This window comes from Temnothorax americanus, unplaced genomic scaffold (assembly GCF_048541705.1).
Source record: "Temnothorax americanus isolate GAGA-0224 unplaced genomic scaffold, ASM4854170v1 Scaffold61, whole genome shotgun sequence".
NCBI lineage: Eukaryota > Metazoa > Arthropoda > Insecta > Hymenoptera > Formicidae > Temnothorax > Temnothorax americanus.
Genome location: NW_027509762.1, coordinates 50,001 through 71,026, shown reverse-complemented (window position 1 = coordinate 71,026; position 21,026 = coordinate 50,001). Strand labels below are relative to the sequence as shown.

The 21,026-nt window shown below is 42.2% G+C and overlaps 1 protein-coding gene and 1 long non-coding RNA gene across 2 annotated transcripts in view; both read left to right on the top strand.

The window, feature by feature from the left end:
- Nucleotides 1-5,084: 5,084 nt before the first annotated feature.
- Nucleotides 5,085-6,769, top strand: LOC143905461 (uncharacterized). Its single transcript, XR_013259203.1, has 6 exons — nucleotides 5,085-5,791; nucleotides 5,859-5,912; nucleotides 5,969-6,151; nucleotides 6,311-6,355; nucleotides 6,424-6,528; nucleotides 6,603-6,769. It is a non-coding gene; the product is annotated as an uncharacterized LOC143905461 (long non-coding RNA).
- A 9,061-nt stretch (nucleotides 6,770-15,830) lies between these two features.
- The window catches only part of LOC143905430 (uncharacterized), a 5,327-nt gene continuing 131 nt past the window's right edge, over nucleotides 15,831-21,026 (top strand). The window contains exons 1-10 of the mRNA XM_077420852.1: nucleotides 15,831-16,672; nucleotides 17,056-17,311; nucleotides 17,511-17,573; nucleotides 17,641-17,806; nucleotides 18,717-18,754; nucleotides 18,847-19,165; nucleotides 20,155-20,299; nucleotides 20,392-20,471; nucleotides 20,543-20,924; nucleotides 21,019-21,026. The exon at nucleotides 21,019-21,026 is cut by the window's right edge and continues 131 nt beyond it. Of these exons, the coding sequence (XP_077276978.1) occupies nucleotides 16,383-16,672; nucleotides 17,056-17,311; nucleotides 17,511-17,573; nucleotides 17,641-17,806; nucleotides 18,717-18,754; nucleotides 18,847-19,165; nucleotides 20,155-20,299; nucleotides 20,392-20,471; nucleotides 20,543-20,694 (1,509 nt within the window). The 5' untranslated portion in view covers nucleotides 15,831-16,382 and the 3' untranslated portion in view covers nucleotides 20,695-20,924; nucleotides 21,019-21,026. The remainder of the gene's footprint in view (nucleotides 16,673-17,055; nucleotides 17,312-17,510; nucleotides 17,574-17,640; nucleotides 17,807-18,716; nucleotides 18,755-18,846; nucleotides 19,166-20,154; nucleotides 20,300-20,391; nucleotides 20,472-20,542; nucleotides 20,925-21,018) is intronic.

The following is a 21,026-nucleotide window of genomic DNA, read 5'->3' as shown; positions in this document are numbered from 1 at the left end:
TCACGCACTTGGCCGTGACCATCACTCTATCATACGATGTTCGTGCGCTGAATTAACGAACGAGTATTCGGTGGTTAAATACAATGATTAATAATGTCCGCACAATATTCCGTATCCGCGTGACCCAATGCCCGTGGTTGTTATATACTCGATAATTGCACTTCCACTAATTAACAATGTATCCGAATTTCAACTCGCGTATTGTTGCTAACACTCGATTGTATTTGGCAATTAATTGCCCCTCGCTGTTGGTTAAGACGAGTAATTTTACGCGATAGTACGCGGGAGTTCTCGGTTGTAAAGTATAACGCGTATGCCGATCGTACAGAGTGTGATACGTGTGTTCGCCACGGCTATACCCGAGAGACTGCCTCGAGCGGTCGCTCTCGCTTGGGCTCCCCACTTATGCCGGATCGATCCTACTCCCCGGAACTTTCTCGATCGTCTATTGTTCGCGGCCGGCACATCTGGCGCGATCATGCGAAAACACGATGATTTTCACTACCCTCTCGCGTGTCCTTTTGCGCATCGCCCGTTCTAGAAGGTTCCCGTGGAAATTTCCACGCGCAACGCAGTGCGAGAACCTTCCTTCCCTGGTACCGCTGCACCAGGTTTTCACTCCCGGAAAATGTTCGACGCGGACGACGTCGACCTATGCGCACCTCCTCGGAGATGCCCCTGAAGGTGAATTTGGGTGTTCTCCCTGTAGACGACGTCCGGGTGACGTCGATGTCGTCGGCCGTTGACGCCGACCCTCTGGCTGTGTCTCCCAGGTGCTGGTATCGCTCTTCCGGGCCACTGTTCCCGGAGATGATGCGTCTCCTGGGGATCTTTGTCGGAGCTCGACGTCGACCCCCTAGGCGGGTGTCCCAGGTCCTGGTAAGACCGTCGGATAGATAAGTTCCTGGCGAAAGTGCGTTTCGCCCGGATTTTGCCGGATCATGACGCCGACCCCCTGGGAGGGTGTCCCAGGTCCTGGTAAGACCGTCGGATAGATAAGTTCCTGGCGAAAGTGCGTTTCGCCCGGTTTTTGCCGGATCATGACGCCGACCCCCTGGGAGGGTGTCCCAGGTCCTGGTAAGACCGTCGAATAGATAAGTTCCTGGCGAAAGTGCGTTTCGCCCGGATTTGGCTGGACAATGGCGCCGACCTCCTGGGGAGGTATCCCAGGTCTTGGTAAGACCGTCGGATAGATAAGTTCCTGGCGAAAGTGCGTTTCGCCCGGTTTTTGCCGGATCATGGCGCCGAACCCCTGGGAGGGTGTCCCAGGTTCTGGTAAGACCGTCGGGTAGATAAGTTCCTGGCGAAAGTGCGTTTCGCCCGGATTTGGCTGGACAATGGCGCCGACCTCCTGGGGAGGTATCCCAGGTCTTGGTAAGACCGCCGGACCTCTCTTTCCCTGGAGAAATTACGTTTTCCGGGGATTTTTACCGGGTCATGGCGCGCACCCCTTGGAGCTGTTTCCCAGGTCCTCGGATGACGTTTCAGCCTGGTTGTTCCTGGAGAAGATGAAATTTCCCCAGAACTTAGTATTTCCTTGGCGCCCACCTTATGGACGCTCGTACCGGGTCCGAGGGATGATCCTCCGTGCCCCCGATACGGGTTATCGTCGTAATTCTATATCGGCGTTTGGAATTAAACGCGCTTACCTTCGTACGATTATGATCGCTCAAACTATATCGACAACCGCTAAACAATATAAGACCTTTATGATCGGCGGTAAGTCAAACTATCAACTAAACGTGGTTTTGTACCGGTCGGCCGGATATCACTCTAAACTAAAATTACGCGCGGTCTCTACCGTCTTGCCGAGCCTATATTCTAATGATACGCAAAACTAAATGTACTTGGCCATACGGGCTGTCAATGCAACTTAATATATCTCTCAGAAGCGCAAGTGTAATATCAAAATAAAATGAATCATGGCATACATAAAAATATAACGAAAATAAAAGAATTGACTATTCTGTCAAGCGATTTATGCAACTCAAAACTAAATAAACGAAACGTATATCTTATATATATTTAATATTCAATAAGCGAGAAGTCTTTCCCTATTTCGGCTTCCAGGCCTCGTCATCCTCGCTTTCGCTTTCTCCCGACGGCGACTCAAAGTCGTCGGAAGGCTGCTCCACCGGACCGATCGGGAAATCGTACCCTACAAATTCCGCGATCGCGTCTATTAGCGGAGGAGGCGCGGGAGTCGTTATCGGGAGCTGTAGTGCCGACATTAACGGCGTGGGCGGCATGCATAGGAGTTTGGTCTCCCTTGGTACAGATGTCGCTGCTTCCACCGCTCGTTCAGCCTGTGCCGCGCGTGGCTCCGCAACTGGTAATTTCTGTAAAACTACCCGGGGTGACTGTTTGGACAATCGGCGCGGCTGCTGGGAAGCGGCCGGTCTCAATGCAACCTATGGAATTGTGTGTGCGATGGCCATTATAAGCGGGGAGCACATACTTCTGCACAACGGATAATGCGTAAGCATAACAAAATTGATTAGTCTATTTCCTTATGCACATGTGTATGGAACAATCAATTTTCTTATTCTTAAGCATTATGCGTTGTGCAGAAGTGTGTGATCCCCGCTTTATTCTGCATCTTTGCTTGCCTTGCACATCATTGTTGTGACAGATTGCCTAACCTCTCGTAAAATTATTGTGTTGTAAATACTGTGATATTACTTATATCTCAGTGGTTGTACATACATAATGTATATCCTTCCTCTCGCAGGATTTGGACAAAATCAATTATGGCCAGACTCTGTATAGAGGGTCTGTAAACATGTTAAATTGACGAAATAAAATCATTGCATCGCAGTCGTTGTGACAATTTAATTAAACGCCCGTCACGCCGTAACGAAGCGTCGTTGACCCATGGTTTCTATACTTAAAGTTGGTGTATTTATTCCTTCTTTCATTACACAAATTTACGAAACTTAGTTTTTCTGCAACCTGTATATATATATCTCAGGAACTGCTTAATATTGTAACTCGTGCTCAATCGTGGTCAATCGGGACGGTGGTCAATCGGGACCGTGGCCAATCGGGACCGTGGCCAATATCAACGTAGTTAATCGGGACCGTGGTCAATATCAACGTGGTCAATCAGGACGGTGGTCAATCGGGACGGTCGTCAATCGGAACCGTGGTCAATCGGGAACGTGGCTAATCGGGACAGTAGTCAATCGGGACCGTGGTCAATATCAACGTGGTCAAACGAGACGGTGGTCAATCGGGACGGTGGTCAATTGGAACGGTGGTCAATCGGGACGGTGGTCAATTGGAACGGTGGCCAATCGGGACCGTGGCCAATCGGAACGGTGGTCAATTGGGACCGTGGCCAATCGGGACGGTGGTCAATAAGGATGGTGGTCAATCAGGACCGTGGCCAATCTGGACCGTGGCCAATATCAACGTGGTTAATTGGGACTGTAGTCAATCGAGACGGTGGTCAATCAAGACCGTGTCTAATATTAACGTAGTTAATCGGGACCGTGGTCAATATCAACGTGGTCAATCGGAACGGTGGTCAATCGGAACCGTGGCCAATATCAACGTGCTCAATCGGGACGGTGGTCGATCGGAGACGGTGGTCGATTGGGACCGTGGTCAATCGAAATGGTGGTCAATCGAGACGGTGGTCAATTGGAACGGTGGTTAATTGGAACGGTGGTCAATCGGGACCGTGGCCAATCGGGACGGTGGTCAATCGAGATGGTGGTCAATCAAAACCGTGGCCAATCATGTCCGTGACCAATATCAACGTGGTTAATTGGGACTGTGGTCGATATCAACGTGGTCAATCGGGACCATGATTAATAGAGACTGTGGGCAATCGGGACCGTAGTCAATCGCAACGTGATCAATATTAACGTGGTCAAACACAACGTGGTCAATCTCAACGTGGTCAACAGGGACCGTAGTCAATCGGGACGGTAGTTAATCGGGACGGTGGTCAATCGAGACGATGGTCAATCGGGACTGTGGTCAATCGAGACCGTGGTCAATCGGGACGGTGGTCAATCGAGACCGTGGTCAATTGGGACGGTGGTCAATTGGGACGGTGATCAATCGGCACGGTGGTCAATCGGGACGGTGGTCAATCGGGACGGTGGTCAATTGGGACAGTGGTCAATCGAAACCGTGGTCAATCACAACGTGGTCAATCGCAACGTGGTCAATTGCAACGTGTTCAATATTAACGTGGTCAATCGGGACCGTGGTAAATATTAACGTGGTCAAACGGGACGCTCCCACAGTAGTGGATTAAGTTGTAAAACATTGGAGTAAATGGCGTTTTCGGTTAATAGAACGTAAAATAAAATTGTAAGTGAAATGGTTCAATCTTATTTCCTATGGTCTAGTAAACCATTTCGCTTATAGCTTTATTACACACCCTAGTTGCGTTCTGATATTCACTTACAATACTGAAAATCAAGAGACACGGTAGTGTCTCGCGCCAAGTACACGCGGAGCGAGACCGACCGTGACTCTTTTACGCGACGCGACGGGTTGCGAATACCCGAAATGTTGAGATCTCGATAACGAGTGAACGAATCAAGTTCTAAGTAGGCTTGATCGATAGCATGGGGTCCAATTAGGGGGGGTGGCTTTTCTCATATTATTCCGCTACGTTTCCTACGAGCGGAGATGTTGCGACGCAAAGTCCAAATGCGAAAATTTATTTTTAAAATACGTCAGTAGCTAAAGAATATATGCTTCTGGCCTTAGGCCGAATTGCGGGGGTCGGGGGGGGGGGGGCTCGTTCCCCGCGGGGGGAACGCCATAAGAGATGGGCGAGGGGGGTCCGGGAGGAGCAGCTGGTGGGGTAAAAGTGGGGGGAACGAGGAGTGGGGGGGACGAGGAGTGCGTAGGACGAGAAGCTACGTAGGATTTACACCTACGGGTCTCGTCGTCTTTTCGATCGAGTGAAATTCTGTGTTCCCGAAGGTGAAAGGCCCTTCTGGATAACATGCAGAAAGAGTGCGACGAATTGCTAGCCGCGGACGAATTGCTCGCCGCGGACGGATATCGCGCGTGTTTTTTTCTTATAAATTGGATAAATAAACATATAGATACGCGCATGTGTATCTCGAGACAAATATATATCTTATTTCATACTTTTTTTCTTTATTCGTGGACGATTCCTCAAAGACGCGTAGAATATCGGGGAGGAGGAAGTCGCGGTAAAAAATATAAAATTGTAATATGTAAAAAAAAGATATACGCTTCTGTCACCGATATCGTGTTTCCATTTATCGCTCCTTATCCCACCCAATCTCACGCGCGTTCGCTCACTCGCGCTGGGAAAAAAAGCGTCGACGATCCCGGCGTATGAGTCGGTTTGATAAAACGCATATTTTCCTCTATGCAAAATGCTATTTTTAGTATATTTTGTTTAACGCAATATCCTCCTTTTGTTGCACTGCCTCGATATATAAAAAACTCCCGACTAGACTTGGGTGTAGTCAATCCACAGTCTTTTGAGACAGCGACGCGAAGTTTTTTTAAAAAAAAGTACATTTGAACAGTGACAGTGCCAAGATGCATTTGCAAATAACGTATCCGTGTGACGGTGTAAGTGTTTTGTGTTGCGCAATAATAAAAAAATTCTGCGTAATAATTTTGTGTAATATATTTTTATTTTTAGTACATAAAAGTTGACAAATTGAAGATTGCAGAGGTGCCTCTGCAAATGGGGATGAACGTTACGTTCACTCCATACGAGGAATCTTTGCAAATGAGATACCTATTTGACGATATAACATTTGAGGTGCCTGTGCACATGAAGGTGAGTACATATTATATAAGGTATACGATTTAGTATATCCAATAAATTATTAAATAATTTGTTATAGCCTGACGACGTTCGCGAGCCTATTCCGGCGACGTATATAAATTTCATTCCAGAGGTACGTTATTTGTGTGTGTTTTTTTTAAATAATATATTTCGTTTAATTTTTTACAGCATGATGTACATGAGAAGACGTTATTTGAAAGGACGTTTGACGAATATAAAAATTTTACTAGATTTGAGGTACGTGATTTGTGCGCGTGTGATGTTTTAAATATTTATATATAATTGTTTTTATAGAAGGAAGGTGCCAATGAGAATCCAGCCGAAATACACGTGCATTTCGGCACGTCGACGGTGAGTCGTTTAAGTAATATTTTTTCTAAAATATATAAGTAGGGAAAAAAGAAATTTGTAATTATCGTATACATGAATGACTCATGTTTAATATACAATTAGGAAAAAGAATTATTTAATTATCTGTTAGTAACTCACACTTAACATGTTTTTTTATAGATATTCCGATATGACGAAACAATAGATGCCACGCTCCTACCAAAGGTGTGTGATAAAAAAAATGTTTATAAAATTATTTTTAATAAATTATTTTTTATAAAATCAATTTTTAGTGGGTAATAGACGTTCCGGGCACGGGGATGTTACACATTTATGATACGATACAGTGGGAGATGCAGTTACATGGGAAGACATCTCTGGTCTTTTGCCCGCCGGAGGTTAGTATGTTCATTATTAATAGCATACATAATTTTTAAAAGTATATACAGTATTTAATAATGTGTGTTTTCAGCATGTTATTTCAACTCAAATCAGTGTAAAGGGCTACGTTAATAAAGACCTACAAGCGTGGACACAAGCGGAGAGGCGGTGGCGACAAAAAGACGTCGATTATTTGTGGTACGATACGTCGTACCGCCAAGACATCGCTGCCATTTACCACGTGGCGGATGTTTTCGCCCTGACGCGTCTCTTCGGGCTCCAGCTCTATGAGGAGGAGCCTGAAGATTGGAATCAAATTAAACCTTACTATTTATAATACTTTTTATAATATTTTTTATAATACTTTTTATAATACTTTTTATAATACTTTTTATAATACTATTTATAATACTTTTTATAATATTTTTTTTATAATATTTTTTTATATTTTCATAAAAAGTTATCTTATAATTATACAAAATATATTATAGAAAATGAGCGTCGATGTCAATTTTTTTCCTATTTCCATGTGCTTTATCCCACCTACGTTTTTTCTCTCTCGATCTTACTCGCGTCTTCTCATACGCATGTTCTCTCAATCCCATTTATCGTAAAATGGTTTTATCGTATAGTAAAAAAAATCAATTCCGAAGAATGTGTACAATTTTTTATTAAGGTAGTTCGATGATGAAACAACTTTTTGCCAAAAAAATGATATGTTTTATATCGAAAGAAGGAACTTTCATGAATCGCTTAAGCCCAGAAAAAAAAATAATTCACTTTTAAATTATGTGAATTTAATAATTTTAACATTAGACTAATAGGAAAAAAGAGGTATTTTTTTTATGAATAACACAAGTCTGCGAAAAAAATCTTTTGCCAAGAATGTTCAAACGATATATATCGATGAAGAGAGGACACAATGAGAAAGCCTATAGTTGAAGGTGAACACGATCCACCGTACAGTTTTTTAATTAATGTTGAAAATTAGTCAAGCGACGCGTTAACACACACTTTATTTTAATCTGTTTTAGGCAAAATATTATTTTACAACCTAAAAAATTACTTACTAATGGTCTTTTTTTACGTTGGTATAAAGCTTTGCGATGCGTTATTCTATTCTTTTATAATCATATAAATAAAAATTGTAAACATTGTTTTGACCTCAGCCTTTCATCATCGAACTAACTTAATAAAGTACACGTTGTGTGTCTAATTATTTTTTTGTTATAATACAGATGCCTTATCTATCCACGAATTGTGCGAACTGTCCATTCCCAACCATTTCACGTACACCTGATTGCCGCGCTTACGCAAAACTTTTTCCACGAGATAGACGTCGGGATCGGAGACGCGCAGCAACTCGTGTTCGTAGAACCCTCCGGCTATCGCTTCCCCGCGAATGTCCTTCAACAGATACGTAACGGGATTGGTCCTTTGCACTCTGGCTATGCGAAAGATCTCGGTGGTCCAATTGGGTGTGTAGCCCTTCTCGAAGATCGTTTTGAATTTGCTCACGCGCACCGGGTCGTCGACTCGAAACCTCGCCGGCGCGGCGATCTTCGCGCGACTGTACACCGTGCGCAGCAGCCTTTCGGCGACGGTGGGCGTCACGTCCGCCGGACGCATTCCGCTCGTTCTGTGTCTGCGACGATTGTAATTCGACAGGAGGCTCGGCAGCGAGTCGATCCATCTGTACGATCCCTGAAGCGTGAAGAGCTTTCACATGTCGTTTTTCAACGTGCGATTGAATCTCTCCACCACCGACGCTTTCATCACCGAATACGTGGAGTAGTGATTCACCTTGCGCGCGTCGAGGATCTCGCGCACGTCGGCGTTGTAGAATTCCTTTCCCTTGTCCGTCTGCAGATTCTCAGGGCACCTCGCGTCCTCGCAAAAGATCTTTCGCAGAGCCGTCGCGACCTCCTTTTCGCTCTTGGTCTTGAGCGGGATCGCCCAAGCGTACTTGCTCAGCACGTCGATGACCGTCAGAATGTAATTGTTACCCGCGTTTTGGCGCGAATAGGGACGCATCTCGACCACGTCGGCCTGCCACAGATCATCGTAACCGCGCACCACGACGCGGCGACGGGGAAAGTTCTTCCTCGCCGGCGCGTGCAGTTCCTCCACGAGTCTTCGTTTCTCCACGCTCATTTTTGTTTGATAATCCGTAAAACGGTTTTGATCGCGATGAGTTCGACCTCGAGCTTATCTGTCACAGCAACGAACTCTTTTTTAAATTCTTTTATTACATCACTCAAAGTCTTTCCGAGCTCCGTGATCGCTCCCTCGACGAAGCTCCTGTTGGCCGCGTCGGCGCCGACCTCCGGCGCGGCTACGCGTCGTATCTTGCGTCCCGACGCGTCGTAGGAATCCTGAGCGTTCAAACGGAGCGCGACGTTTTCCAGCGCCGCGATTTCGTTCCCCAATTCTCGGATCGCGTTGTTATTTTTAATCTCTTCGATCAAAACGCTTTTCAGTTGCTCAATCGCGCCCTCTACGTAGCTCTTGTTCGTCGCGTCGGTGCCGACCTCCGGCGCGGCTAAGCGCCGCATCTTGCGCTTTCTCGCGTCGTAGGATTCCTCGTCCAAACGGAGCGCGTCGTTCTTCAGCGTCGCGTTTTTCTTCTCGATCTCACCGGTCACGACTTTCCTGAGCCGTTCGATCGCGTCCTCGACGTAACTCCTGTTCGTCGCGTCGTCGCTGTCCTCCGGCGCGGCTACCCGCCGTATCTTGCGCTCCCTCGCGTCGTAGGAATCCTCGCTCACGAAGAGCGCGTTGTTGCGCGCGTAATTGCGCAGAGACTCGATCGAGGAGCGCAATCTCACCGTGGACGCACCGTCACCGTTGCTCCGATTCGTCAGAGACATGCCGAATTTGTTCACGGACATCGCGCGCGAGGAGGCGCCGGGAGCGCGCCGCGATTCGTACTGCCGTCGCGATCCGCGCTACCGACATATTTGTATTTTTTTCTCTACGTGAAAAAAAAACAACGAACGATGTCGTTCCTCTTCACACGCGCCTATTCCACAAAACAACGAACGATGTCGTTCCTCTTCACGCGCGCCTATTCCACAATTTCCACAGTGTACATTACGATCTACCGAGTGCGCAAAAATGGTCGGTCGCGAGAACGCGATAAACATTGCGTACCGCCGAATGCGTAAGAATGGTCGGTCGCGGTACCTCTTAATTGAACAAACAGAGAAACGGCGAACGATTGACGAGAGAGCGAGACGGGGAAGGAGCGATAACGCGGAGACGCTTCAGCGCGAATGACCCGACGAGCCGCTGCGGCGCGAGTGAGCGATAACGCGAGGTGCGGTTACGAGCGATAACGCGAGTTGTTCTAATGATATTTTTTTTTTTCTATTTTTTTCTTACATATTGTATAAATATAAATAACACTTTTATAAATAATGAACATTTTTTTATGCAGCATACGGATATTATAACATAAATTTATACGACTACATGCAACATAAATTATTTTACTGTAAACACCCACTTTTTTATAATTACTAGACACTACAGACGCGCGCGCTATTTAGCTTTAACGTTATGCTATTACTATTACACTACAGACGCGCGCGCTATTTAGCTTTAACGTTATGCTATTACTATTACACTATTAACCCACCTTGATACACACAACTGACAAAATATACAATGACAGCTGCAAATGAAGTAAGCGCAGCAAGAGAACCAATCGGCATCGCGGAAAAAGTGACAACAATACCTACGACATGCCCTTTTTAGAAGAGGAGTCACTATAATTACCTATCTCCGATCCGCTGATATTTCGCGTGGCACTTCGATCCTTGCGTGACGCGACCAAAATTTAGAATTAAACGATTTTATATTTATAATAATGATGAGAGATTGCATTAATAATAATATTAACCTCGCGACACGACAGGAGCTGTTACATCATGACACACACGACGCACTACACGCACGAAACTCGCCACACTCCGCGATGACAGTCCCTCACGGGATGAAGCAAGCTCGCGGCGCGGCAATCAATCGAGATAGCCAATCGGCATCGCGGAAAAGAGACTTCAATTTTACGATACAAACGAAATTCACTCAGGTAACACGCCTTTTTTTTAAAGTGGATGTAAACATATCTTTCTAACTTCACTTTTCAAAAATTATGGCGTATTTCAAACTCATTGAATTGTGAGTGCCGCAACGCTCATCAAAGCTGGCTGTGATATGAGCATCATTACATCAGCATATTACAACCACTTTGTGAGCAACGCGAGCACGCTTTCCTCCTTGCAGTCGAGAATACAATCTCCAGAACGTCTCGCATGTTACATTCTTTCGCGTTTCCGCACGTTGTAAACGGAGAGAACGATGCGTAAAACGGCAATCAAAATTGTCAAAAATGGCTGTGATATGAAATTCAGAGAAGCAACACGCCAAAATATATTTGGCAATAGAAAAACCTCCAATTCGATTGGCGATCGGCGATTCCGATTTTCGCGACGGATCAGATATCTCGTTACGTCGACTCTCCACAAATCCGATCTGCAACAATTCCTCACGAGCGGCCCGTATGCCGCGCCGTCGCGAGCAAAACTCATTTTATACTCGTTCGTTATCTCAACGTTGTCTTTCCCCGGAAAAAACGACGACCGCTCGCCGCGTCGTTCAAGAAAAACAAAAGGAGGATGTGACGACAGCGACCTTGAACGAGTTCGGACGCGCGATAAAAAATATTATTCGCGAAACGTACGGTTCGGGTGAACGAAGAGAGCGGTATCGTTTCTCTCAGTCTCTCTCGATACAACGAGGCTGGTCGGAAAAACCGCGTCCGGCCCGTTGAGACGAAGAAGCGCGCGATCGACGCTCCCCCTTGCGGGAGGACGACTCTTTCCCCAAAACGGCGAGAATCGCGAGTCGTCCTGATTCCTCGGGACGAGTAATAACGGTGATCGTTCATTCGCGAGTACGCACATTGCTATTGCTACATTATCACCGCTGTCGGGTCTAAATCAATTAGACGTATAAATACCGTCCTCTATTCTTTTCAAATATATTTGGCAATAGAAAAACCTCCAGTTCGATTGGCAATTGGCGATTCCGATTTCGCGACGGATCAGATATCTCGTTACGTCGACTCTCCACGAATCCGATCTGCAATTCCTCACGAGCGGTTCGCTTATTATTACAATCGGTTTTCTAATTTTATAATTAAACACCGGTTTTTGCAAAGTTCTACGTACTCGTCGCTCGTACCGCATTGAAAAACAACTTTATTCCCCCTTCCGATCGGTTCGCACCACTCTCTCACGATACATTTGTCAATCCGCGTCACCGTATGCCGCGCCGTCGCGAGCAAAACTCATTTTATATACGCGTTCGTTATCTCAACGTTGGTTTTCCATACCCAGATATAAAGTCTTTCCCCGGAAAAAACGACAATTGCTCGCCGCGTCGTTCGAGAAAAACAAAAGGAGGATTTGACGCCGACAGCGACCTTGAACGAGTTCGGACGCGCGATAAAAAAATATTATTCGCGAAACGTACGGTTCGGGTGAACGAAGAGAAAATAAGGAGAAAGTAAGTAGCCAATCGCTAACGTTATACATCGAAAAACCGCGTCCGTCCCGCTGAAACAAAGAAGCGCGCTCGGGGACGGATCCCAGTCCCTCGGGGACGGATCCTCGTTCCTCACGAACGGTTCGCTGATTTTCACGATCGGTTTCCTGATTTCAGGATCGAACGTTGGCTTACAAAGTTCCGCGTACTCGTCGCTCATACCGCATTAAAAAACAACTTATTCCTGTTCCGATCGGTTTGCACCACTCTCTCACGATACATTTGTCAATCCGCGTCACCGTATGCCGCGCCGTCGCGAGCAAAACTCTTTTTATACGCGTTCGTTATCTCAACGTTTTGGTTTTCCATACCCAGAGATAAACTCTTTCCCTGGAAAAAAACGACAATTGCTCGCCGCGTCGCTCAAGATGAGAAAAACAAAAGGAGGATGTGACGCCGACAGCGACTTTGAACGAGTTCGGACGCGCGATAAAAAAATATTATTTGCGAAACGTACGGTTCGGGGTGAACGAAGAGAGCGGTATCGTCTCTCTCTCTCTCTCGGTCTCTCTCGATACATCGGAAAACCGCATCCGGCCCGTTGGGACGAAGAAGCGCGCGATCGACGCTCCCCCTCGCGGGAGGACACGACGACCGCTCGCAGCGTCAATCGAGAAAAGAAAAACAAACGGAGGATGTGACGCCGACCGCGACCTTGAACGCGAGTTCGGACGCGCGATAAAAAAATATTATTCGCGAAACGTACCGTTCGGGGTGAACGAAGAGAGCGGTATCGTCTCTCTCTTTCTCTCGGTCTCTTTCGATACGTCGGAAAACCGCGTCCGTCCCGTTGGGACGAAGAAGCGCGCGATCGACGCTCCCTCTCGCGGGAGGACGACTCGCGGTTTTCGCCGTTTGGGAAACGGGCGGCCGGAAAACACGTCCGGTCCGGGCGACGCGACAGTACGCGTCTCGCCGCGATCGACGACGCTCCCTCCTCGCGCACCGTCGGTATCGCGGTACCCCCCCTTCCCCGTCCCCCTCCAGAGTACCCTGAGGCCAGAAGTTAATTTTCCCCCACTCCTCGTCTCCCCCACTTTTCATTCCCTCCATTTTTACCCCCACCAGCTGCTCCTCCCGGACCCCCCTCGCCCATCTCTTATGGCGTTCCCCCCGCGGGGAACGCGCCCCCCCGACCCCCGCAATTCGGCCTGAGGCCAGAAGCATATATTCTTTAGCTACTTACCGCTCTTTATAACATACATGTAACAAACAGAGAACGTCACTTTCACTTTTTCGACACTGGCGGCGCAGATATCGCCAGTTTCGATATCGTGCGCGTATTTCGAAATTAGGTCGATAGACTTATCGGTCAGGAGGAAGATTTCTATTTAGGTAAATTAAGTATATATATAATAAATATTGAGTCAACGGAAAAGAAGGTTCTCTACGCTTGGCAGAAAATGCCGCTAGAGAATTTTTAAGTCGATTCTTATGAATTAAGCTTGAATTTGATGTCTATGTATCCCAGGTTGCCGATGACAAGGTCCAGATAGTGCGCTTTATAGTTTTCGGTGTCCAGGTGTAATAATACGTTGAATTCGATGTCTACGTGTCCCAGGTTGCCGATGACGAGGTCCACATAGTGCGCTCCGTAGTTTTCGGTGTCTACGTGTATTAATACCTTGAATTCGATGTTCACGTGTCCCAGGTTGCCGATGACGAGATCCAGATAATACGCTTCATAGTTTTCGGTGTCCAGGTGTAATCGTACGTTGAATTCGAAGTCTACGTGTCCCAGGTTGCCGATGACGAGGTCCACATAGTGCGCTCCGTAGTTTTCGGTGTCCACGTGTATTAATGCCTTGGATTCGATGTCCACGTGTCCCAGGTTGCCGATGACGAGGTCCAGATATCGCGCTTCGTAGTTTTCGGTGTCTAGGTGTAATAATACCTCGAATTCGATGTTCACGTGTCCCAGGTTGCCGATGACGAGATTCAAATAGTGCGCTTCATAGTTTTCGGTGTCCAGGTGTAATTGTACATTGAATTCGATGTCTAGGTGTCCCAGGTTGCCGATGACAAGGTCCACATAGTGCACTCCGTAGTTTTCGGTGTCCAGGTGTAATAATACGTTGAATGCGATGTCTACGTGTCCCAGGTTGCCGATGACGAGGTCCACACAGTGCGCTCCGTAGTTTTCGGTGTCTACGTGTATTAATAACTTGAATTCGATGTTCACGTGTCCCAAGTTGCCGATGACGGGATCCAGATAGTGCGCTTCATAGTTTTCGGTATTCAGGTGTAATTGTACGTTGAATTTGATGTCTAGGTGTCCCAGGTTGCCGATGACGAGGTCCACATAGTGCGCTCCGTAGTTTTCGGTGTCTACGTGTATTAATACCTTGAATTCGATGTCCACGTGTCCCAGGTTGCCGATGACGAGATCCAGATAGTGCGCTTCATAGTTTCCGGTGTCCAGGTGTAATCGTACGTTGAATTTGATGTCTAGGTGTCCCAGGTTGCCGATGACGAGGTCCACATAGTGCGCTTCGTAGTTTTCGGTGTCCAGGTGTAATAATATGTTGAATTCAATGTTTAGGTGTCCCAGGTTGCCGATGACGAGGTCCACATATTGCGCTCCGTAATTTTCGGTGTCTACGTGTATTGATACCTTGAAATTGATGTCTAGGTGTCCCAGATTGCTGATGACGAGGTCCACATAGTGCGCTTTATGGTTTTTGGTGTCTAGGTGTATTAATAACTTTAAATCTGAACGGGTGCGTTCAGCCGATACCCCGCTAGCCTAGCAATCGTGAGCAATCGCTCGTTTTTGCTCGTTTCTTTTTTTTTTAATCCAGTAGGTCAAAAGAGAGGAAACAAGCGAAAACAAGCGACTGCTCACGATTGCTAGGCTAGCAAAGTATCGGCTGAACGCACCCAATGTAGGACACGTAGATATCGAATTCGAGGTATTAATACATGTAGACACCGAAAACTACGAAGCGCACTATGTGAACCTCGTCATCGGCAACTTGGAACACGTGGCCATCGAATTCAAGATATTAATACACCTGGACACCGAAAACTATAGAGCGCGCTATGTGGACCTCGTCATCGGCAACCTGGGACACCTAAACATTGAATTCAAACTTGATTCATAACAATTGACTTAAAATTTCCCTAGCGGCAGAATTAAAATTATGTCATGACATAATAAAAATCGCTGAATTAAAATTATGTCTAGACATAATAAAAATTGGACAAAAATTATGTCTAGACATAATAGAAATTAGATGAATTAAAATTATGTCTGACGTAAAAATAATTATCAAAAATATTGATACCTGAAGATATCGGTACATATACAGTTGCGAACAACATTCAGTAAGACACGCAAATAAAAATAAATAAAGAATTTTACAGTTAACGACTTATTAACATTAATCATGCTTTATTGCGATTATGTTTTATGTTGAAATTGAAAAATATATTCAAGATGTACAACTAAAAGGGTTACAGATTATTATTTTAAAAAAACTAAGCAAAATATTAAATTGTTGTTTTCTTTAGAAATAATAGTCCGTAACACTTTTAGCTTCATACCTTGTATTATATACGGTTTATAAGATTAAGATGCGTAACACTACAAAAAGGCGTGATATCCGTACAAAATAACCTTTTAAAAAAAAAGGTAAAAAAGAGCGCCAAGTACACGCATAATAGTGTATATGTATTATGTTGTTACCCTGTTATGTTGTTATATATGTTTACGTCACGAACACTAGATTTTCAGTATTGGCAGTGATTATCGAAATGTAGCCCGTATTAACTGAAAATGCTAACTTCGATGTCTCACAGTTTTTATATCGTGGACTTTTCCAACTTTTTAGAATGATAGATTGATGTAGAATTTACATTTGCCTATAAATTATCTTTGTCACACTAAAACATCCTGTTACATGATGGCTGGAACATCTACATGTATTTTTAATTCGTTTATCAAATTATATATCTCTACACAAGATTATTTATAATACGTTATGTTACCTTAAAAATAAACTTGTGTCAACAACTAATAAATTCATAAAGGAAACTTTTTAAAAGAAAGGTTACTTTGTGCATTGATATAAATTTATTTTTATATTAACATATTACAGACATTCTTGTGTAGAGACCTATAATCTACTTTAATGCCATTGTGAAAGACGCATTATAAAAAAGTGTATACAGTGATCTAATGTAGAATCGGCTATGTATTTGGCATTGCGACACTGCATCGCTTGATTATTATTTCTTGATTATTATATTTCAGTACAACATGGAAACAATTGACGGTAAACAAAAGGAAACTTTTATTTATATACATGATGGATATACATATAATATTGGTAAGCGAATAAAGAATACATATAGATGTTCGAGCCGTCGTGTAACAGGATGTCCTGGTGTGGCAAAGATAATCGATGGACAAGTACATGTGCGAACTCTACATAAACATCCACCAGATATTAAAAAGTTGGAAAAATCTAAATTGCAGAACGAAATGTTACGTTTATCACAAGAATCGCTTCTGCCACTGAAGGAGATTTTTGATAACGTTTCTCGAACGTACGTTGTTTTATATTATGAATATAATAAAAAATATATTCTAATCCATACTTTTTTGCGCATAAAAACTATATTATAATCAACAAAAGTAATAATATACATGTAGAAATATATATATTATTTCTCAATATACATATTTTTAAAATATAATTATATTTCTGATATTAAAAAATGAGAAATTTGAAATTAATTTATTATTTTTTATTAATATTAGGCATGTTGATACTTTATAAATGTGAAATAGCATATATTTTTATTTTCACGTAAATGTTGCATTTGAAAAGAAAAATACGTTAATGCATTGAATATGCATGAATCGGAAAACATCCACAGTTATTTTAATAATTTTAATTTATTTTATTTAATAATATTAATTGTTTCAGAAATCCAGAAGCTGCACATATATCATATAGTTCTATAAAAAGTATGATGGCTCGAGAACGAATTAAACAAAGACCTCTTATTCCACATACCTTTCAAGCCTTATGTACTGATTTAATTAAATACGAATGGATTAAAGAATTTTATAAAGGAAATGTAGTTGCCCAAGATGGTAGCAGAGTTGTTATATTTTCAAGTGATAAACTTTTTGAAATAATTCAGCAAGCTCAAGAAATTTTTGTCGATGGAACTTTTTCGGTAAATTATTTTAATTAATATAATTCTATAAATAAATAAAAAGGCTCAAAAAATTAATATCCCTCTATGTTCATTATTAAATTTCAATTTGAAAAAAATATATTGATACGGACAACTTGTTATGGCTCTCGGAGTCCCTTTATTTTTTTATAATTTTTTCAAACATTTATTATTTCAAATATTTGTAATTTATTGGTAGGTTGTTTCTCGTTATCCACATATAGATCAACTGTATACTATTCACATTCGTTATATAAATAAAGTAAATTTTTGCAAATAAAAAGTATTTAAACATTAATACATCATATATTAAAAGCCATTATTCTTAGGCAGTTGGAACTGTGTTCTGTTTATGTGAAGCACATACCAGTGCACTATATGAAGCAATATGGTTGAAGATATTACAGCTAGCTCCAGGATTAAAAACTAGTGTCAAATTTATTATGAGCGATTACGAAGCAGCAGCTATGAAAATTTTGGAAAAACTTTTTTCAAATGCAAATATCCATGGCTGTTCGGGCGTCGCTTTCCGACGGTCGCCCTGAATCTGGATTCCGCTCAGAGTTGAGCGAGAAGCGTGGATAACGCGAGTCGTAAATTCGCTGGAGAAATGAGGATTAAAGCACTCGGAACACAGATTGCACAAAGAAATATATAGTCTTTATTTCAAGAACGGAAAAAACGCGACGGGGAACAACGGATCGTGCGCCGCAAATTCGGAAATCTTCTGAGTCGTTCGTACTTGTCTGCCCGGTATCGCGAACGGAAATCTTGTCTCGGCTTCTCGCATCGAAGCTTCTCGCGGAGCGGAGATCTTGTACGCGTCGAATGGAAATCTTGAGCGCGCAGCAGAAGAACGATCGCGAGCGGAGCACGACCGGAAGTTTTCGGACCCCTCGCTAAGTAGTACACTTAATGAAGAAATATAAGTAACTTAAATCCGCATTTTAAGACGAAACGAGCGAGTAGCGACTCAAGCAGCAATTTAAGAGGGAGAGAGCCGTGCTGTCTTTAGACGAGGATTGATACGCGACGACTTTCGGCTATGAGTTCTGGCCCACGACTTGAGGCTAGAAATCCTCAACAACGACTGAACGTCCGGCGAGCAATTTCGCCGTTTACTCAAGAGGGTTGTTTTTCAGTAACGAACGCGCGATGAGAGCTGAATCGCTATTCGTCCGTATGGTCACATCACGCGTCACAACAGCCGTTTCCGTGCTTCGACAAATAAGGGAGCACTCTCGTAACGCGTGATCGCGATCGATGGGCTTCGAGGGCGCGGGGATCGCGGGGAACGTATGTTTCGCACAAGTTCGACAGAGCTCGAACCACATAAACATCGGTATTTCTCGATGTTAAATATAATAATGTTTTCGAGCCGATGTTTCGTGTAGGAAAGTTCGACGGATCTCGAACAATGGCTGTTGGTTCCATTATAATCAAGTAAGTTCTACTTCTTATTCTTAATTTATAATAATTTTTTGTCTTAATTTATTTATAAAATATGAAAATATAAATTATATTTTATAATTTAGGCTGTATTACGTAAGTGGAATCGCTTAGGTTTAACAAATATTTCAAGTACGCTGTTGTCTATGACAATGACGCTTCCATTATTGCCACAAGAATACTTCGTGCAGGCATTAAGAATATTGCATAATTATTGTGATGCTACACATTCCAAATATGAGGAATTATTGCACTTTGTAACATATATTGAAAAAACCTGGTTACCTAAAGCCTCAAAAGTTAGTGTATATAACTGTCCCGTAAGAACAAACAATTTAGTAGAAAATTTTCATAGTACGATGAGACGAAAACCGGGTCCTCATCAAAATTTATGGATATTTTTAGGTACATTATTTTAATTCAGAAAATCTTGTCCTTTATAATGATATTATACTTTTTCTTATAAGTGTAACAATCAATGAGTAACAGTTAAAATTTTTTATGATTTTTCATGTCAGTATACTGTATACTGTATTGTTTAAGGCTCCTGGCCTCACACAGCCAAATTGCTTAATCTAATTCAGCGAATGCTAATCTTGATCAATAAAGATCAAGGATAGCATTCGCCGGATTTTAAAAGTGTACTAAAATATTATAATACGTTATTTTATCCAAATTTATATTTATTTGCAAATGGCATCGTCGCAAAATCAGCTTGTCATTTTTGCCACTGACGTCATAATTCAATATGGCTGCAGTAAGGGGCCAGAAGTCTTAAATTTTTTTTTCATTTCTTTTTCCTTTTATCCCTTTTTATTTAACACCAGAAAATTGTTTTTCTTTCACCATTATCCTTTTCAACTGTTTGTCGAAATATTAATGTAAATGAGTAGTATTTGAAAAGTAAAAAAATGGTATATCAAAAATAATTCTACATACATCAACAATTTCCAATTTTTCGATTTTGAGGCCTGACAAAACTCTTTTAACAGCACTTGCGATTCATCAGCAGTACCAAATGAACATTTTATTTTTCCTTATAGCCTTCACATGTAAAATTCTGTAAGGACGTAAAACGTAACAGTAAGGGAATCGACTAATCCCAATTCAGTTTAGGCTTTCTGTAACCTCTCTATTGCCAAATATTGGATTAGGATTAATCAATTTCTTTATTGTTACGTTTTACGTCCTTACGGAATTTTGTGTGTAATGGCCTTCAATGCTTTCTTCAAATTTTGTGAGTCAGGTGGTTAAGAAATGGCAACTTTTCAAAAATACTCATAGTTGACTTGTTACAACATCTAATTTATTTCATTTTATTTTTAAATTAATTTTAATTAAAATTGAAACTGAAATTTAGCTTATATATTATTTATTTTTAACATTAATTTTAGATAAACTGACAAAGTTACTCGTAGATCAAGAAATTAATTTTGAACGTTTACAAAATAATAAAAGTTTAACAATTGCACAACCACGCAAAAATAAAGAGAGTGACTTAAAGATTTTTCAAGCACAAACAGATTTAATTACAGGAAGGTAATGTAAAAAATCATTAATCAAATAATAAGATAGTAATATAATATAATTGTAGTAATATAATTAATAATGTTATATCAAAACATTTATAGGTTGCCTCTTGAACAGTTCTTGCTAATATTTAATGGAATACACAACAATTTTTACCTTCAAGAGGATATAAACATGCAAGGTTAGTATTAACAATATCTCCTGTAATTATCTTTTATTCTTATAAAGTAAGCTTGCTTTATCATGCTGTAGAAAAAGAAAATGTACCAAACGTATTCTTGGAAAATCAAAATGGAGAAAAAGAAAATGTACCAAACGTATTCTTGGAAAATCAAAATGGAGAAAAAAAAATGTACCAAACGTATTCTTGGAAAATCAAAATAGAGAAAAAGAAAATGTACTAAACATATTTTTGGAAAATGAAAATATAGAGGAAGAAAATGTATCAAATATATCCTTGGAAAATAAAAATAGACAGGATGAAAATATATCAAACATATCTTTGGAAAATAAAAACGGAGAAAAAAAAATGTACTAAACATATATTTAGAAAACAAAAGTCGAAAGAATAATAAAGAAGAGTTATGTACCGAAACACAATTCTTTTGTCAACCAGAACATATAAACACGAAAGGTTAGTATTAACAACATCTTTTGTCATTTTTATTTGTATAAATTAATCCTTTATCACACTTTAGAGAAAGAAAGTATAATAAATATATCTTTAGAAGACGGG